This window comes from Prinia subflava, chromosome 30 (assembly GCF_021018805.1).
Source record: "Prinia subflava isolate CZ2003 ecotype Zambia chromosome 30, Cam_Psub_1.2, whole genome shotgun sequence".
Classification (NCBI taxonomy): Eukaryota; Metazoa; Chordata; class Aves; order Passeriformes; family Cisticolidae; genus Prinia; species Prinia subflava.
Genome location: NC_086276.1, coordinates 1287301 through 1306102, shown reverse-complemented (window position 1 = coordinate 1306102; position 18802 = coordinate 1287301). Strand labels below are relative to the sequence as shown.

Below are 18802 nucleotides of genomic sequence, written 5' to 3'. Positions count from 1 at the left end.
ATTATTTTAAATTGTGGCAGAAGCAATAGGAAATTGCTGTGCCCCACCAGATCTAAGCAGGACTGGGAATCTAAATTTTGTCAAACTCCAAATCCTTTAGAAGATGACCTTCCTTCTCACCCTCTGAAGGAGCTGCACATTCCCTTGGAAGTTTTCAGGGGTTTTTAAAGACACAAAGTCCCACTTACAGCTTTTTGCTCTGGTTTGGAGCTGCAGAAGGGCAATTCTTCACCCATCAGCTGCAGACTGCACTGCCTTAGGAACACCATCCACTCGCCAGGTTTTGCTCAGTTGTGGCACTCCTAGAGGAGGAAGAAAGGGCAATTGCACAATTCCAGCCAAAGAGGAAGGAAGAGTGGGACAGACAAAACATCCTGTGAAGATCCAGGCATTCAGCTGGGACTGTGGAGTGTTTGGGTTCTTGCCAATTGGATGTGGATCCCTACCTGCAATCTCTTGGCCAGCAGGAGAGTCTCACTCAGCTGCCAAAGCAGAAAGCTCAGGCGCTGTGCTCAGAAGGGGCTGGTGTGCTGCAAAGCTGTCAGAGCAATGTGAGGGCAGAGCGAGCCCAGCCGTGCCCAGGGCTGAGCCCAGCAGAGCCCTGGCAGAGCCCAGAGCAGCCTCAGCACCCGCAGAGCCCGGCTGCAAGGACAGAAACCAGAAACTGCCCGTCAGCTGAAGGCTCCTGTGCCCTTGTCCCAGCCGCCTGCAGTGCCCAGGCCGTGCTGGCCGTGCTCAGAGCTGGGCCCAAACCTCCCCATCACTGCTGCCCTTGGGGGCAGAGCAGGAGGGCAGCACATGTGCCCAGCCTGCAGCCAGCCATGACACATCCAGCCCCTCAGCAGCTGCCCAGAGCCAAAAAGCAGCTGGACAGCCCAGGGAAGGATTTGTTGCCTCCGGCCCAGCAAAGGGAGGAACCTTTGGTGCCCAGCCAGGCTGTGCCATGCCCGGATCTGGGAGCATCCCCTGGCTGTGGACTCACCTGCAGATTGGGCATGGAGCATGTCTCTGAAGAAGGTACCAAAATCAAACTCCATCATCTTCAGCTGCTGGTGACCAGGTGGAGGAAGAGATTGTCATACCTGAGGTTGTCCTTGGTGTCTCCAGCAGCAGCCCCACCTGACAGAGCTTCTCCAGGGCCTCCTCCTTCCCTGGGGGCCAGAGCAGGCTGTCACTGTTCTGCCCAGGGCCCCAGCTGTCAAGGAAGCACGACAAGAAAAACTAGGATGGATGGTGGCCACCAGTGCTTGCTGGAGCAGGTCTCCAGCTAAGCTGCAGCACAGATGTTCCCATCTGATGATCCCTGCTCAGAGCTACAGGCAGGACAAAAACAGTCTGCTCTTCTTTAGCACTGATTGCCATGAGATGTGTGGAGTTGTTACCTGCCAGGTTTTGGATCCAATTCTGCACATGGACCTCTCCCATCTTCTAGGGCAGATGAACACCCTGCAGCCAAGGATCATTGAAGAGGTCTTCTAAGGATGGCCTGTCCAAGGGTTGCATGGACAAACACCTCTTAATGACATCCTGGCACTCTGAAGAAACAAACCAGAATCCACCAGTCACTTGGAGAAGGATCCCGTCTGTTTTGGCCCCCCATTCCCACGCCCAGGCCATGCTGGGTGTGCCCAGAGCTGTGCCTAAACTTCCCGATGCATTGTCTGTTTGGAGGAGAGCAGCAGAGCAGGACATGTGCCCCCTCCCCAGCAGCTGCCAGAGCAGGGTGCTCATGAGGCTCCTGCTGTCTCCCAGCACAGGTATTCCCCTGTGCCCAGAGATGAGGATCCACCTGGAGAGAGCCATCGTGGGAACAAGATGCGGCCCCAGATGATCTGCTGGCCCCTCCTGAACGGGTGCTTCCCCACGACCAGGTGGTACAGCAGGAGGCCCAGGGACCAGATCGTTGCTGCCTCGCCGTGGTAGCGCTGCTGCTGGATCCACTCTGGTGGGCTGTAGGACAGGGTTCCTGTGGAACACAGACACAGTTCATCAGGGGATGAACTCCTAGAGCCTGGCCACAGCATCCCTGGGCATGTGGGGGCTGGCCCCCTCCCACGCCCAGACAAAAGGAACTTGGCTCAAGAAATCATGCTGTTGCCAGCAGCAAGAGGGGGAAGGCCCGGTGCTACAGCCAGGCTGGGCCAGGAGATGCCCAGGAACATCCCCTGAGGGGGCTCACCTGCAAGTTGGGTGTAGGCTGTGTCTTGGAGGAAGGCGCCACAGCCAAAGTCGATGAGTTTGAGCTCTCCGGTGGCCAGGTCGAGCAGAATGTTCTCGGGCTTGATGTCCCTGTGCAGGACCCCGCAGCTGGTGCAGTGCCGCACGGCCTCCAGCACCTGGCGGAACAGCGCCCGCGCCTCCTCCTCCGGCAGGAACCTCCGCTCCGCCAGGAAAGCCGACAGGTCCTGGCACCGCTCCGGACGCTCCAGCACCAACAAGAAGCTGTCGGGGAGCTCAAGCCACTCCAGGAGCTGAATGACACCAGCACAGCCAGCGGACACCTTGTCCAGCAGCACGATCTCCAGGGGCGCACGGGCGCCGTTGGGCTGCGGGAGGAGCACGATGCCGTCAGTGGGGCTGAGGCCGTGCCGGGGCTCTGGGAGCCCTCAGCCAGCCCCGGCTGCTCTGGGCGCCCCACTCAGCCCAGGCCCGCTCTCCCTGCACGGCTCCCGGCGGCACCCACCCTGCCGGGCGCCGACTCCTCGCCGCCCGCCACGGCCCGGCTTCTGCCGCTGGCCCCGCTCACTCACCAGCTCGCCCCAGAGCCGGATGAGATCCCGCGGCACGCATTTGATGGCCACCTGCGAGCAAGGGACAGCAGCGGGCTGAGCTCACCGACCGCCCCGCTGCGGTCCGATCTTCTCCTCCTGCTCCGCCTCCTCCTCCTCCGCCCGCCCCCGGCCCCGCCGCTCACCGGGGCGCCGTCCGACACTCGTGTCCCCGAGTAGACGCTGCCGAATCCTCCGCGCCCCAGCAGCGAACCCAGCCGGTACCGGTCCTGCAGGGCCTCCTGCGCCTTCCCTGCGGGCGACACGCGGCCGTCAGCGCTCGGCCCGGGGCCAGACACGGCCCCCGAGCGCCCCCCGAGCGGCCCGGGCCGGGCATCCCCACCCGCGCCGGGCCCCGGCGGTTCGGGGCCGGCGGCTGCGCTGCCGAGCGGCGGAGCTCGGGCCGGGGAAGCCGCAGCGGAGGCGGCGGGAGCGGCCGCGCCGCGTGTGTCCTCCGCGGGGCCCGGGAGGAGGCGGCGCCGGGCTCGGGGTCGGCACCGGGGCCGAGGCCGTGCCCGGCCCAGGCGCAGCCAAAGGGTGGCGATGCCGCCCCAGCCCCAGGCACTGATCCCGGCCCAGCAGCGCCACCGCCAGCACGGCCAGAGCCGGGCCCAGGCGAGACCGCGGGGGGACGCCCGGGAACGGGAACGGGGCAGCCCCGCCCGGGGCCGGAGGGGGGCCGGGGGCATGGCCCGGCCCGGCAGGGGGAGAGGGAAAGGCCGAGACGGGGATACCAAGAGGGGCTGGGGAGACCGGGAAAGGGACACCAAGAGAGACAGTGCAGGACAGTGGGAGAGGGAGAGGGGGAACAGGAGGTGAGGAGGGTCGCAGAGTTCGGAGATTCCGAAAAGTCGCTGCCGCCGCTGCTGCTGCTGCCGCCGCTGCTGCTGCTGCCGCCGCTGCCGCCGCTGCCACCGAAGCCCCGGGGCCGTTTGTCCGCGTGTCCGTTCCACGGCCGAGCCCCGCGCGCCCCGGGGGCAGCCCCTGAGCCTGTCCAAACACGGGAACTTGGCCCTGTGCAGCCCAGACCCAGAGTCCGGACTCCTGCGCAGTGCCAGAGGAATCCCCTCGCTTGCTGCTCTGCATTGTCCCTGCTCAGGCTCACACACTGCCGGGGCACATTCCCTGCCTGCAGGATTCGTCCCCGACCCAAGCACTACACTTATGTCTCCAGCACTGCTTGACAACAAAAACAGGGGAAGGCAAACTGTGTGTACAGCCCATGGTATTTCACAGTGTCTAAAACTCACTAAGTCACTCATCTTCGAGGTGAGATCCCTTTGGAATTAATGGCATGGACAAGTAGTGCAACATGGAAAAGGGAAGCATAGAAAGAAATAGAGGAAAACAGCTTGGTTTGTTTCTTTCATTTTCATTTCACTTCTGGAAAGCTGTTTCAGCTTCCCAGCAATCTTCTCCACTGTCCCAGCTGCTCTTTCCAAGAACCTTTCATGGAGAACGAGGTCCAGCTTCTGTCACAAGATGTGCCAGGAACTCCAGCTTCTCTTGGATTTCCATCCTGTGAGTGCAGCACGACTTTTCCAGCAAAGCAGGACAAATGTCTGGAGAACTTTACAATTTCTCTGTCCTTTTCCCTGTGGACTGGGCAGTTGTGCCATTGGTAAGGTTTGCATTGCTCCTGTTCTAAGCCTAGAAAACAGGAGGTGGTACCAGGCATAGCTGGGGAATGCAAGGCTGAGTGAATTCAGAGAAAGAATCTCCCTGACACTGTGTGAGCTCCCCGGGCTGGGCTCAGCTTCCTGCTGGGACTCTGCACAGGGCTGAGCTGCAGCTGGGATCAGCAGCAGCTGCAAATACCTCTGGGCATCCCCATTTTCTGCTGCTCAGAGCAAGCAATGAAGCGAGTGAAGAAGTTGAGATTTGTCTTCCTCCTGGTGGTTTTTTTTTTTTCATTTTATTTGACACTCCAGAGGTCAATTTCTGTGATGGCCTCTGTAAGTTGATTTGATTTCAGCAGCAGTAGCAGCACCAGGGCTGTGTTGGAGCTCTGCAATTGTGGCCTGTGTGGCTTTAATTCCCCTCGACTCAGTGCCCAGGGACTTGGGAGCATTTCAGTCTCTTCTTATCATGGTGCCTGCCACAAAACTCCTGAGTTCACTGTCACAAAAGCACAGTGGGTAGCAATGGTGGAAAAAGGCAATTGCAGTTGAGCTGCTCAAATTCACTTAGCAGCCAGAAGGGTGCAAGAGCAGACACCATCTCCAATTGCCGAGGCAAAGGCAAGAGTAGCCTGCTGCCACCTGAGGGTGAGTCAAAGATGCTGCACAGAGCGCTGGAAGCCGAGCCTTTCTTTCTCTGGAGGCTGCTGAGGGCAGCCCAGGCGGGCCCTGGGCAGTCAGGGCTGTGTGTGGGTGATGGCTGCTGCAGTGCAGAGTCCAGCTGGAAAAGGCCCTTGGCAGGCGAGGCAGGAGCAGGCGGGAAGGGGCCGGCGCTGCTGCTGCTCCTGGCCGGGAGCCGCGGCTGGGCCGGGCCGGCGCCCGCTGCGCTGCGGCTGCTGCTGCTGCCAGAGCCGGGCGGGACTCGGGGACAGCGAATGGACACGGGGGGACAGCAAAGGCCTGCGGGGCTGCGGGGATGTTGGCGCTGGGGCCAGCGGCAGCACAGAGCTGCAGCCGCGATTAACCCCGAGGGGAGCGCTGGGGAAAGGCTCCATTTCAGCCTTTCTTGACTGGTGGCTGTGAAGGGAGCGAAATAAAAGGAGAACAAGCAGGGCCCGACCCCTTCTCCTTTGGGAGGAGCCGCGCGCCTGGGGCTGAGGGGCTGTGAGGGGATGTGAGGGGATGTGAGGGAATGTGAGGGGATGTGAGGGGCCGTGAGGGGATTTGAGGGGCTGTGAGGGGTTGTGAGGGGCAATGTGGGGTTGTGCTGGGCCATGAGGAGCCTCAGCCCTGACAGGACGGGTGTCCCACCATGTCCCCAGGGCAGGGCAGCCGTGAGGGGCCACAAACAGATGTGGTGGCAAAGCAGGCTCGAGGCGCCTCTGGGAGAGGAGGAGACCCTCCCCCAGCTCCAAACCACACCAAATCCACCATTAATGGCACTTTCCATCTTTAGAATCCACTGGCAATTTGAAATAGACCGTTCAGGTTAATCCCAATGGGAGAAGGAGGGAATTTTCCCAGTGAGTGACATCAAGCCTTTGGTAATAATGTCTAGGATTTAAAAGTCTTAACAATTAAAATCAATACTAATTAATAATAACAAGAAATAAACTCCCAAATCCCAGCACCACACTAAAATAATGAACCACATTTTTCTTTATTATCACAAGGTTCATGGAGACAAATCCTTTCAACTCTCCATCTCACATCTTCCCCACCAGAGAAACAAGGCCATTTGCAGTGTTTCATACAAGTTAAAATTGACAGCTGGAGGGAAGAACAGGGCAATACCACCAATTTCCATGTCCAACCCAGCAGTTTTGACTCCAAAGTGGAGGGAATAAAATGGAATGGGGGCAGGGGCTGGTCAGATATTTCTCTAAAGTATGAGAAAATCACCTCCAAGTCAACAGGAGGGGAAAAGAAATGCCTATAAAGCACCCTGTGTGTTCAGGGACTCAGCTGGGAGGAGCTGGACATGGACAGAGGCATCTGGAACAGTTCTTTCCTCAGGCTGAGCTTTCCAGCCTGGCCCTGAAGTCAATCAAGTGCTTTCTCAGAGGATTCCAGGGTTGCCAACCACCCTTCAAGAGGTGGCTCACAGGAGCACAGAACCTTTCTCATGGTTCTGAGCAGAATAAAGGGCAAGAGATGCCCGATTCAGAGCTCTGTGTAAAAACCTGAAAAATAAAAATCAGTTGAACTCTGAAGCCCAGCTGTGGGCCCTGCAGTCTCAGATCCAAGGGAAAACTGGAAAGGCTTTTTACAAGAACCAACACTGAAGAGCTAACAGATGAATGTGTGTGACATTTGGAGAGGCTTCCAATTTTCTACAGTGTTCCTTGAAGTGTTGAACTTGATTTTGTCTTTGCCTCCTCTTGCACTAGAGGAGCCTCATTTCCCCAGGCAGGAAGGCAAAGCTCATTGCTAGCCCTGGCTGGAGCTGTCCCTGCAGCATTTCCATCCCTGCCTCTTCCCTCAGGGTCCCCAGCAGCAGCTGCTGCAGCAGCACATGGAAGCTGCAGATGGAGCTGCTGCCCAGCCCAGCCTGAGCTGCACAAGGATCCTGCTGACAGGAACCCCAAGATCCCCTCCCAGGGGCCCTGCAAACACTTGCCCATCTCTTCTGTCTGCTCCATGCAGACCCTGCAGGGAACATCCTGCCTCTCCTCTGGGGCAAGGCCAGCACCCCAAATTCACACTCCAAATGCCGGATTCTGGCCCCTTTCTGCATCTGCTGAGATGGGGCGATGTTGCCATGAATTTTCCTGGTTTGCTAAGCGTTCATATTAAAGGAGAAACGTGCAGTTTCTCACGCTGGTGAATTGTAAACACAGGACCATGTTTTGTAAATATTGGCAATGTTATGAATACTTTCTCCAAGAGAAGGGGAGGTTGAATGACAGCCTCCTGGACCAATGTGACAGGAGAGGTGGCGATACCCTTCTCCAATCCATGGTCACCTTGCCACAGATATATAATGGAAAAATAAACTAGGGGCAGGTCTTCTGCCCTGCTGCTCTGTTGCACCCAGATCTGTGTCCCCCGTCTGTGTTCCTGGTTGGGCCTCCACGGTGATAACTGGCGCCTATACGTGGTCAAGCTGCAAGCTAGTGAGGAAAAAAAAAAAAAAAAAAAAAAAAAAAAAATCTGCCTTCTACAGCTGCAAAAAGAAGAAACCCACGATGTTCTCAGAGGAACGATTGATGATGGAACTGCTCCACTCCTTTTTGTTGTCCTGTGACGCTGACTTAACCAGGAAACACGTGAGAGAACTGTTTAGCTGGGGAAAGAAACTTGGAATTTTTTATAGTGCTGAAAAAGCACTCTCAATCGACCCATGGAAAACCCTGGGGGAAAAACTTTTTTTATCCGTTCTGAACGGAAATATGAGAGCTAGCGCTCTCCTAGGGATCTGGGGAACAGTCTTCCCACTTCTAAAAGAGGCTGGAGAGGACTTTGAAGTTGATTCTGGGTTTTCGACACAGAGCAGAAGCTCCCCTGCGAGCTCCGTCGCTTCTGACGAGGATTGCTCTGATGCAGGGTTGGAGCCGATGCAGGAGACCCCCACCCCCATGTCGGGGGTTGGGCGCGCCCAGCGGGGTTTTTGGAAGGGCGGGGAAGCTTTTTTCGGTCCGCTCCCCGCGCGGTTTGCCGGGCGGGGAGCTGGGGTGCCGAGGGGGCGGAGCGCTCGGCCTCGGGTCCCACGCCGAGCGCGGGGGATCGCCCGCGCCGCCCCAGGCCACCGTGCCGCGGCGACCCCCCCGCTGCCCGCCACCGCTGCGGGGTCCGCCCTGCAGCTGCCGCGCGGAGCCGCGCCGCCTCGGGCCCCCTGCGGGGAGCCGGGGGGGCCGCCGTGCGCCGCCTCCCCGGCCCGCCCCGCCCCGCCGCGACCTGCTCCGCGCAGGATTCGGCAGGCGAGAGCGGCGGGGACGGCCCCTCCTTGCCCCGTCCCCCCGCCGCGCCAAATGCTGTGCGCGGGGTCGCCGCCGCCGGCGGTCTGTGCGGTGCCCGCAGCGGAGCCGCCGCCGCCCGCCGCGCCGCGCCCCGCCCCACGCGTCCGGTGCCGGTCCGGCGCCGCGGGGGGAGGGCTGGGCGCAACGCTGCCCGCTGCTGCGGGGCCACCCGCGCTGGACAGCCCCCCCGCGCCGCCGCGCGGCCCCGCCGCATGCCCCCTCCGTTCAGAGGGGACGGGGCCGAGCGCTGGAGCCGCAGAGCTGCTGCCGGCTCTGGCCCCGGCCACCGACCCATCGGCTGATGGAACAGGAGCTGAAAGCTGTGGCCGATCGGCCACGCCTCCCTGCCCAGCGCGACAATCGCCCCCCCGCTCAGAGAGGAGTCTGAGCGAGTCACTGTCCCCCGCCCGCCCCCCCTACGGGGCCGGGTCGGCTGTGGGAGATGATAACGGGGCAAAAGCGTTGTCTGATGTGCACGCTTTTCCTGTCATGAAATCGGATGAGGCTTTTAGTCCGCAGGTGAACCAGGCTGCTGACCTAAGAGAGCTGCTGCCTGAAGATGCAGCTTTGCCCGAGCCAGTTCAGGGACCTGTGGATGTGGGTCCACAGCATCATAGCCATGATGACCCATCATGGGCAGTCCCGTTTCCCTTATCAAGGGACGTGGCAGAAAATAATATAAGCTTCACTGAGGCAATTCAGTGGATCAGTGCAGAATTTGAGAATCTGATCTTGCCTTTTGTAATAAGAGGTCTTGCAACAATGATGCTTGAACCTCAACAGGTTTTTACCTTTGAAAGAAATTGGAAATTCCTAGCTGGACAAATGGCTGTCAAAAATAGCCACCTGCCTCGAGATGATCCCTTGTTTGGGGTCGGAGTTGACCTACTTATGGGGAGGAGTCAATATGATTGCCCTGATGTGCAAGCTGGCTTTTCTTTCACTGTTTTAGATTCGTGCAGATACATAGGGATATCTGCATTGATAAAAACCAAGTTATCCTTCTCCCCAAAGGAAGACTTCTCAGATATAGCACAGAAGCCAGGTGAACCTTTTCATCGACTTATAGTGCGTCTGATGGATTTTTTAGAGATGAGAGTCCAGGATAGCACTTTAAGAATGATAATTTTGGAGCAATTAGCAAGAAGCCATGCTAATTCTGCTTGCCAGAGGCTCCTGGAAACCATTCCAGAGACTTCTACTGTCCTGGAGATGGTCCAGACCTGTGCAGTTCTAAACACCTGTGATTCTATGGTGATGACCCCAACGGCTGCTTCACAGCCGGCAGAAAAGAGGCAGAATGCTGGACATGAGACACAGGCAGATATTCAGCCTAGTGGAGAACAGAAAAAGGAGGCACAGAAAGTGACTCCCTTGTTTTTCTGAGCACAAGGTGTGGGTCCAGACCATACTGCAGAAACATGCGAGGCAGTGGGTCATGCTGAGCCCACGCCAAGCCCGAAAATTCGGAGGCGAAGAAAAAGACGAAGACGTCAGGGGGACGAAACAGTTTCCCAAGCTCTAGAACAAGAGCAAAATTCTCTGGCTGGTGTACAGCCATCATCTCAAGTGTAGGAAGTGTTGATGTTGCCACATAGCTATGGTCAGTTTTCCTTGGACCTTGCAGTGGGTTTCTACGTCCACATCCTATGTTGCATGCATTCTTTGAGAAAAAGTCAATTGCTCAATTTGTGTTTTTTAAGTTCTCTATCCTCAGGTTCTGGGATCTTTGCCATGGAGGTGGCCGCTGAAAGTCTGCTGAGCTGCCTCAGGTGCATTGGACTGATCCTGTTTGATCCTGAAACCTTGTGCACCCTGTGCCACCCTAGTGCCACCCATCACAGAAGCCTCTTCAAGATCTGATTGACATGGACATGGACTGGCATCCTCTCTTTTCCTATATGGCCTCCATAGAGACTTAGATCCTGTGGAGCTGCTGGACAAGGACAGACTGAAGCAGTGTGATGCTGAGAGCCAGCGGACTGTTAATCATGGACTCAGAGGAATTGTTTGCTGTGGTTCAGTTTTATGTCTGGTAGCCATTGTGACCTCTGTGGGGAAAGTGCACGTTGTTTGGGGGTTGTGGTTTTGGGACAGAACTTTTGGGGTTCAGAATTTTCAATTGAGTGGTAAAATTTTTCTTGGAATGCTCCTGCCTTTTGCACCGTATATTCCCTTGTATCTTATAAAAATTTAAAAATATGAGGGTGTTGGTTGAATTATGTTAGACTATGCTCGAGATATTTTGAGCAGGTTATTGCAAGGGGTTCAGGGTGAAACCCTGGGTAGCAAAGGCAGAATCAGACCAACATGTAGCCCTCACACCGTCACCTAAATGAAGGTCGGTGAACTTTATACAGGTTTTTTTTTCTTTCTTTTTTCCTGTCATAGAATTGTTCATTTTTCTTTTTTTGTTTTCTTTTTAATATACTTAAAAGGGTGAGATGTTGCCATGAATTTTCCTGGTTTGCTAAGCGTTCATATTAAAGGAGAAACGTGCAGTTTCTCACGCTGGTGAATTGTAAACACAGGACCATGTTTTGTAAATATTGGCAATGTTATGAATACTTTCTCCAAGAGAAGGGGAGGTTGAATGACAGCCTCCTGGACCAATGTGACAGGAGAGGTGGCGATACCCTTCTCCAATCCATGGTCACCTTGCCACAGATATATAATGGAAAAATAAACTAGGGGCAGGTCTTCTGCCCTGCTGCTCTGTTGCACCCAGATCTGTGTCCCCCGTCTGTGTTCCTGGTTGGGCCTCCACGGTGATAGGGCTACAGCATTATTCAGACAAACTCACTGTACTTCAACCTGCAGCTTGCAAACCCAGCCCTTGCACAGTGGGTTTACAAGGACCACAAGTAGTAGACCAAACAGAATTAATTTTCAACTGTGACCCTTCATTCTCGGTGGTAGATTCTTCTGTTCTTTACCATGAAACACATTTTCAATTACACTACAAGCACTGGGCCTGATGCCTGCAGTAACAGAACAAACCAAAACCAGCCAGATTTCCTTATGAAAATAGAAAGATATCATAAATAGTTGTTGGAGTCTAGAACATCTCTCTGGCTACTTTGGAGGGTTTGGAGACTAGACAGGGGGGTCTGAGATCTGTACAAGAGGGTCAACTAACTTCACACAGAGCTCAAGAGGATACTGCTTCTAATCTTTGGCTATGGGAATGAATGCTCACATTGTATGAAGAATCACAAGCCGAGAGATTTCAAAAGAAGTAGTAGTTAGTTAATTATAGAGTGTAAATGTAGAATCTAGGATTTTTAGTATATGAGTTTGAAGAGGCAAGATGGAGGAATTGGGGAGTGGTCCTGTCCTCCTTGTTCTTGTTCTTTCCCCCCATTTTCTGCTGAGTTGTATTACAAGGATGAGTTTAGAGTAGAAATGACATGTTAACATAGGTAGTAAGTATTGGTAAAATTCTGTAACTAAAAGGTTCGTTGTGGACGGTGGTTGGGTCAGAGAAATGGTACAAAAGGTCCGGGACCCTCTGATCCGCCCAGTCCGCCGCGTGTCCTGCTCTGCTGGAGATGCCTTGCAGAGCTGAGAAAGAACTGAGGGATAATGAAGAATAAACAACCTTGGAAACATGCACTGGCAGACTCAGCTTGTCGTCTCTGGCTCCGGCGTGAAACACTTAGGGCAAAGAGAAGACGAAAAACCTTATTACCTCGGGGAACAGCAACCCTGAGATTGTGGAAAGAACTAATGGTCTCCTGAAACGATTCCTTAAACCTCAGGATGGAGGTTGGGATCTTCAGCTGTGGGAGGCTTTGACAGCTGTGAATGACAGATGGGGAGTAAACAGCTGTCCCAAAATCACTGCATTTTGTCCAAAGGCCCCAAGCATAATTCCTGTCTTAGGGGGACCAAATGATTCAAAAATCCCAAGTCACTATCCTGGACAGCCTGTCTTGGCGGGCCTCCCTACAGTGGGAGAAGTACAACTTGTGTTAAAAACTCCTCTGAATAAATATGCATGGGTTGCATCTGGTTCTCTTGGGAAAGAACATCAGATAAGTACACGTTGGATAATTCCATCACTTTAATTTTCTGCCCCTTTTAGTGGCAGGCTCTGTTGTCTTTGCTTTTTACAGGAGAACGCCGGAGGACATGTGGAGCAGATAAACCATGATACCACTAACACTTCTCTGCATCCTACCACAATACCATGGCCAAAACCCTGTCGAGTGGCCGTGGTCAGAAGCTGCTGTCGGGTTTACCAGCATGCAAGGATCCTTTCCCAGGGATCAACGCCCAAACGCAGCAACCATGGTACTGCATGACTCTGAGGTGTACCATTTGAGTGACTGGGGTTGGGACCAGAAAGATTGGTCCAGAACTCTAACTGGGACTTTTGGTGAGAGAATTCAGGTAGGGTGCAGGAAAGTAGAAGGTCTTTCACATGAGAAAGCTTCCAGTATTGCCATTGCCAGAAATGTCTTGGAATCAAACATTACAAGCAATTTACACCCCAACATAACAGCAAATCCTTGCCATATAACAGTGTGGGCATGTGAGAAACAAGTTCCTTTTATAGTGTGTTGTCAAAAGAAACTAGGTAACTTTCCTTTAGACCCCAGTACTAACAATGTTGAAATCACAAGGCTTTGTAAAAATGAGTCTGGTGACTGTTGGCATAACTTCACGTTAACCAAACCCACCTATGTATCATGTAATTGGCAAAAAAATGGATCAGTCAGGCTTGCAAGGTTTGGTTTATAAATTTAAAATGAATGTTGTGGCAAAACCCATATTGAGTGTAATGGTAGTGAACCATGGTCAAAATGTCCCCCTAGTGGTGGGTGATAAAAATAAAGTTTTCCCTCCTTTTGTGGTATCACAAGGTGATGGCATAGCAATGAGATGTGGACTGAATAATGGATCACACATAGAACCAGTACACAGTTATAGTACAGGGCCTCATGGCCGTATTTTGTCTTGTGAATTTCAAAATCAGAACTGTTGGTTAAATCTAACTGATGTAAGATTTCCCATAAAATCGTGTGTGGAAAAAACGACACTAAATATTGGGGAGAACTTGATGTTGATGTTGTGATACCCACTTCCCAACCCCTGTTTGTGTTAACACCAAAAGGCTCTGCCCTGCTTACAGCATGGGCTGAGGTTGGGAGAGCTCCATTTCCTCCTGCAGGTTTTGGAGACAGGGGCTTTCATCCTCCATAGAGGGCTGCCCCTCTCTCCAGGCAGGGAAACAAGCACCATGGCAGAAGATCAACGATCCATCCCTGTACACAGGGAGGCTGTCCAGTGCAAAGCCAGCCACAGCACCCTGGAGATGCTCACTGCACTCTCATGGATCCCTGCCCCTGGAATGCCAGGAATGCCCTTGGCCCACAGGGCCTTTCTGTGGCCCTTCTCGGCTCAAAGCTGCTGCTCTTCTCGCTCAGTCATGCCTAAAGCCACAGAGCTCGGCCTCCCACACCACAACAGGGACAAGACTCAGCAGCCAGGCAGTCGAGCTCAAGGCCAAAGGCTGAGGGGCCGGGGGCTCGAGTCCTGAGGACAGGGGGGTCACACGCCCTGCCCCACAACTCCTGGGCCCACACCTCTGAAAGGCTGTGACCAGGGTTACACACCTGATTACAGGGGCTCCCTCCAGCTGCCCTCTGAGGAAGCACCAGAGCAGGTGGGTGGCACGAACAAGGCGGCTGCCTGGGGGCTACTTATGGCCCACTGCCCCAGCCCCTCAGGGTCTCCCCCAGCCCGGCCAACCTGCCCGGCAGCAGCGACGCAGCCCTGCAGGAGCTCCAGAGGAGCCCAGTCAAGAGCACCTCAGAGCCCTCAGCAATCCAGCCAGCAACACACAGGCAGGAGGGTGCAGATGGCCGTTCCTGGCTGGCACAGGGCTTGTGGCCATCTCCAGGCACTGGTCAAGCAGAGACCCCAGCAGCTCTGGCCCCTGCCCAGCCGCCCTTTGGTCAGCACAAAGGCTTCAGCAGAACTATCAAAAGCCAAGGGCCTTCTGGGCATTTTCTCTTCAACACTGCATGCCTGGGTAGCTTGCTGAGCATATGCACTGTTTTTCCACGTTTTCCCCAAAGCCCTGAGGACTCTGGGCAGCAAAAGAAAACTCCAGAGAGTCCATATTAGAACACATTCTATATTTACATGCTACAAAAAATGGAAAAGAAGAAAACATCAGTCTTAAAGGAAAGAAAAATCACTGCTGGCTCAGGTGCTGACCCAGCAGAGAGAGCCTCCCAGACCAGCTCTCAGCAGAACTCCAGCAGCGCAGCCAGCCTAGGCCCGACAGACGAGGCCGTGTCTTCCATGCCCTGCAGAATTGATCTTGCAGTCTCTGGAAGACAGAATATCCCCCACTCTGCAGTGCCTGGAGGACATACAAGGTTTGAAGTGCCAGGTCTGACAACGGCACTGCTGATGTCCTCTGTAAGGTGTTCAAGGGCTACAAGAGAGAGGAAGAGAGCCAAGGTAAAATCCTGGATCTGCAAGGACCCGAGGAGAGCCCTTGAGCCAGGGCCATCCCAGCCTGATCTTGCCATGGCCAGGAGGGAACAGGGACCAACAGGATCTGCTGGAAGGTGCTGGCCACAAAACCCTCAGGTCGCCTGAAATCTCAGTGTGCTCTGCCCATGCCAGCCCTCGTCTGCACAGGGAGCAGAGCCCTCCACAGCTGGGCCAGGGCTTGAAGCTTCCCCTGCCAGCCCCCGCTGAAAGCTTGCTGCCCGCATTCACCTTTGCAGATCAGCTGGAGCTCTTCTTGCTGCCCCCTGAAGCACAAATAAATGCTGCTCTAAGCCCTGGGGCCAGGGGAGCACTGAAATCAGCAGGTGTGGCAGAGTCCCACCCAAGCACACCTGCCACCCCTGAGCCCTGCAGTGCTGGTGTCCTCTCCTGCCCCAGAGACCTGTGCCCCAGGGGGCTTCTCTGCCAGAGGCAGCCAAAGCCAAAGTGCACTGGGGCTGTGCTCCTTCCTACAGGGGCTGCTGGTAGGAGCACCTGGAGCTACTGCTGGCAAAACTTGGTCTCTGTCAGAAGCTGTTACTCCATGCTTGAATTTTCTCATTGGCATCATTTCCTGCAGCACAAAAACATCTTTGCTCTCTAGGCACAGAAGAATCCTCAGTTCAGGAAAGCTTTCCTTCCCCTTTGCTCAGCTCAAGGAGATCCAAAAAGTTGCAAACTTCCCAAAAAATCAAGATGCCGTGAGAATATGAAAGGTTTGAAAGTTTGCTTTAAGGTCATCCATTGAGAGTCACTTCACAAAACATAACACTACACAGAGGTAATAAAAAGGCCATTCTTTGGTTTGTAAATGGTTTTCTGTGAAGGGGTGATAATAATCTAATTCTCTTAAGGAATAAAAGCTCTCAAGGACTGAAAGTCCCCTCAGTGTTACAAAAGTAGTCCAAACAAATAAGTAGATTGCAAAAGGGCTAATGCTCCCACTGGTACAGATATTGAGGTGGCAAATCAAATACAGCTCTCCCCTCTTCTTCCCTGCAGGAGAATCAGGACCACTAACAGAAAAAGTCACAGCTATTCCTTCTGCCTTCCAGAACCTCTGTCCAAAGGGGGGTAACACCCCCTTCTGCAGGTGCTTGGCTTGGCCTCCACAGGACCAGGTGGATGCCAAACGTGCTCCTCAAAGCCTTTTCCCTTCCCCTTTCTCTCTGCCAAGTGCAACAGGCCTCAAGGACTGAAAGGACCACAGAGAGCCAAAGGGAGACACTTGCACCTACCTCACTGGAGCTCCTGGGAAAGCACTTTCCTAGAGCAGCAGGTCCCTTTTCCCCAAGGGCATTTTCCCCAAGTGTGTAGCTTTCCTGGGGAAGACCAATGCACTCTTCAGAAACCCTGCAAGGCTTAATTACTTCTGGTCCTTTTAAGAAAGGCACTGCAGCTCTAGCTCATATTCCCCCAAGTGTGTTTGGGGTGCCTCTTTGCCTGCCTCAACTCCTGCCTGCAATCATGGCAACAAAACCAGGCTGTTCCCAGAGCCCTGTGCCCACAGGACGCTCTTGCCAGCACCTTCCAGGACTCTCTGCTGTGCACACAGCACTTTTCATGCCCGCTCTCAACAGCCTTTGGAACACAGAGCACAGCCTGGCTGGTGCTGCCCTCAGCACACCCCAAGCACAGGCAGAGGAAGAAGCAGGGGCTGCTTTGCGGCCGTGCCCCAGAGAGACTGGATGGCTGCCCTCCCTCTGGTCTCACTTGGTTGGATTCTGACTGGGTGTGAGGCAGGGGCTGCCATTCCTCAGTTGTGGGGACCAGAACCACACCCGGGATCCCGGCACTGCCTGACAGCGCTCTGGGCACTGGCACGGTCGCACGTCCCAGTCTCGGCCACCGTGCTGCTGCTTCACTTGCCCTTAGGCACACCCAAAGCTCCCTGTTAAGCCCTGATGGTCTCTGCTTCTGCCCTCTTCCTGACCCTGTGTAGGGGTGCAGCACTGCTGTGCTTTCAGGAAGCGATTCTTGAAAGCTTCCAGCATTCCAAGCTCCTTTGCCCTCAGTGGATGCTTGCCATGGAATCCCTCACAGCTGAGTTCAGAGCATACTCATGTTGGCTGTTCCAAAATCCAGGGGCTTCAGAGTGCTCAGCAAGACATTAAACTGCACAGTGTTGTGGGAGGGGACCTTCAGCACAGGGACCTTTGCAGCCTGATCTGCCCTTGTTCCTCTGGGTCTCTGTACAGCACACGGCGCAGAAGAGAACAGCAGGAGGGGCCTGTGTGTCCCTGCACCCTGGATTTGTGCTGCTTCAGCTCCACAGAGATGGAGGTAAAGTGAAGAAGCCAAACTGTTTATTAATTAAAGGGGAAGCAAAGGGATGATAAGGGGTGGCAAAAGGGGATGGGCAGGGTCAGAGGGCTAGAGGTAGGGAGCTGTGAAAAGGGGTAGAAGAGAGGGGAGGGAAAAAAATGGGGAATGGGCAGTGTCTGAAGGCTAGAGGGACGAAGTTATCTACAAACAGGGTGAGGTGTGAAGCCATTGGAACTGTGCCTAGCATCAGCTAGGCCTGCAGCTGCAGCAGCACTGAGAGGTGATGTCCTCTTCAGTGTCTCGTGGTGCGTTCTTGGGACACTGGTTCACTGGATCCTGAAGATGTCCCTTGTTCTTTAGCTCTTTGAGGAACCCGGGCTTGATTTTGCAGGTTAGAACATGATAGGCTGGCATCTTGCCTCTGGGCATGAAGGGCTGGGAGACAGAGCCACAGAGCCATGGTCAGAGCCCGGATCTGTGCGAATCCTAGGAGAAAGTCCCCTGCCAGGACCATCCCAGCCAGAAGGGAGCAGGAGACATTGGGATCTGCTGCAAGATGCTGGCCACAAATCCCCTACGTGCCCCTGAAATCTCTCTGTGCTCTGCCCACGCCAGCCCTTGTCCGCACAGGGAGCAGAGCCCTCCGCAGCCGGGCCAGGGCTTGCAGCTCCCCCCCGCCAGCCCCCGCTGCCAGCCCGCTGCCCTCACTCACCCTCCCTGAGGGCCTGGAGCTCTTCCTGCTGCCCCCTCCGGCGCCGCCAGACCCTTCCTGGGAACACAGAGCGTGTCACGGCCCCAGCGGCACAGCTCCGTGCCAGCGGCGCTGCCAGCCCTGCGGCCACACGGCCTCCTGCCCCGGCACGGCTCAGCCCGGGCCCTTGCCCTTCCTGCCGCCCAGGGGCGGGCACGGCTGCCAGAGGGCGGCAGCAGCCCCGAGGGCAGGCGGGGCTCCACGGCGCCGGGCCCGGAGGCCGCTGCCGGGGCCGCAGCCGGGGCTGGGGCCGAGCTGCGGCGGGCCGGGCAGGGAGCCCGGGCTCGTGGCTCACCCATGAACCTGATGGCCGCCGCTCGCAGCGGCTCCTGTGGCTTCTGCAGGTACGGCAGCACCCGGCGCAGGTGCTCGGCCGCTCGGCTCCTGTCCTCTGCCAGCTGCAGAGAGCGGCAGCAGGGAAGGCTTGGCGCGGGCTCAGCCCCTCGGCCGGGCTCTCGCTGCGCCCAGCCCCGGCCTCCCCTGCCCGCACAGCCCTGAGGCCCGGCCAGCAGCCGCTGTTGCCGGGCTCTGGAGGGGGCCGAGGGCCGGCTGCTGCCCGGGGAGCCGCGGTGCCGCCCCGCCCCGCAGCCCCGCTGTGCCGGGGCTCCATCGGCACCCGGCTCGGGCCCACAGGAGCCTGGAGAAGGTCCCGTGTGGCCCAGGGAAGGGAGCGGCGTGTGGGGCGCAGGCTGGCGCCCCTGGGTGCAGCACTGGGCAGGGGCCACAGCTGCCAGCCCCCCACACACTGAACACCAGGGGCAGGGGTTCTTTCCAGCCTGAGGCTAGGGCTTCATCCAGGCCATCCTTACCAGACAATCATCGATCTTCAACTGCTCCTTCTTCAGTAGCTTCTCGAGATTCCTCCACTTTGAGAACCTGGCCGCACAATGCAGCGTTTCCCGAGAGGCCTGGAGAGCAGCAGAGACACGG

General features: G+C 55.7%; 2 protein-coding genes across 2 annotated transcripts; both read right to left on the bottom strand.

Moving 5' to 3' along the window:
* Positions 1-622: 622 nt before the first annotated feature.
* LOC134562682 (ribosomal protein S6 kinase alpha-4-like) lies at positions 623-4988 on the bottom strand. Its single transcript, XM_063420188.1, has 6 exons — positions 2915-4988; positions 2751-2801; positions 2180-2546; positions 1790-1966; positions 1083-1151; positions 623-642 (listed from the first exon to the last, which is right to left on the bottom strand). The coding sequence occupies exons 1-6, from the start codon at positions 4028-4030 to the stop codon at positions 623-625; spliced, it is 1800 nt and encodes a 599-aa protein (XP_063276258.1). The 5' UTR covers positions 4031-4988.
* Positions 4989-12958: 7970 nt separating this feature from the next.
* Positions 12959-18511, bottom strand: LOC134562729 (uncharacterized protein C10orf95-like). The gene is made up of 3 exons (XM_063420258.1): positions 18168-18511; positions 17834-17890; positions 12959-17556 (listed from the first exon to the last, which is right to left on the bottom strand). Exons 1-3 carry the CDS (start codon positions 18480-18482, stop codon positions 17368-17370), a joined length of 561 nt encoding a protein of 186 aa, XP_063276328.1. The 5' UTR covers positions 18483-18511; the 3' UTR covers positions 12959-17367.
* Positions 18512-18802: the final 291 nt, after the last annotated feature.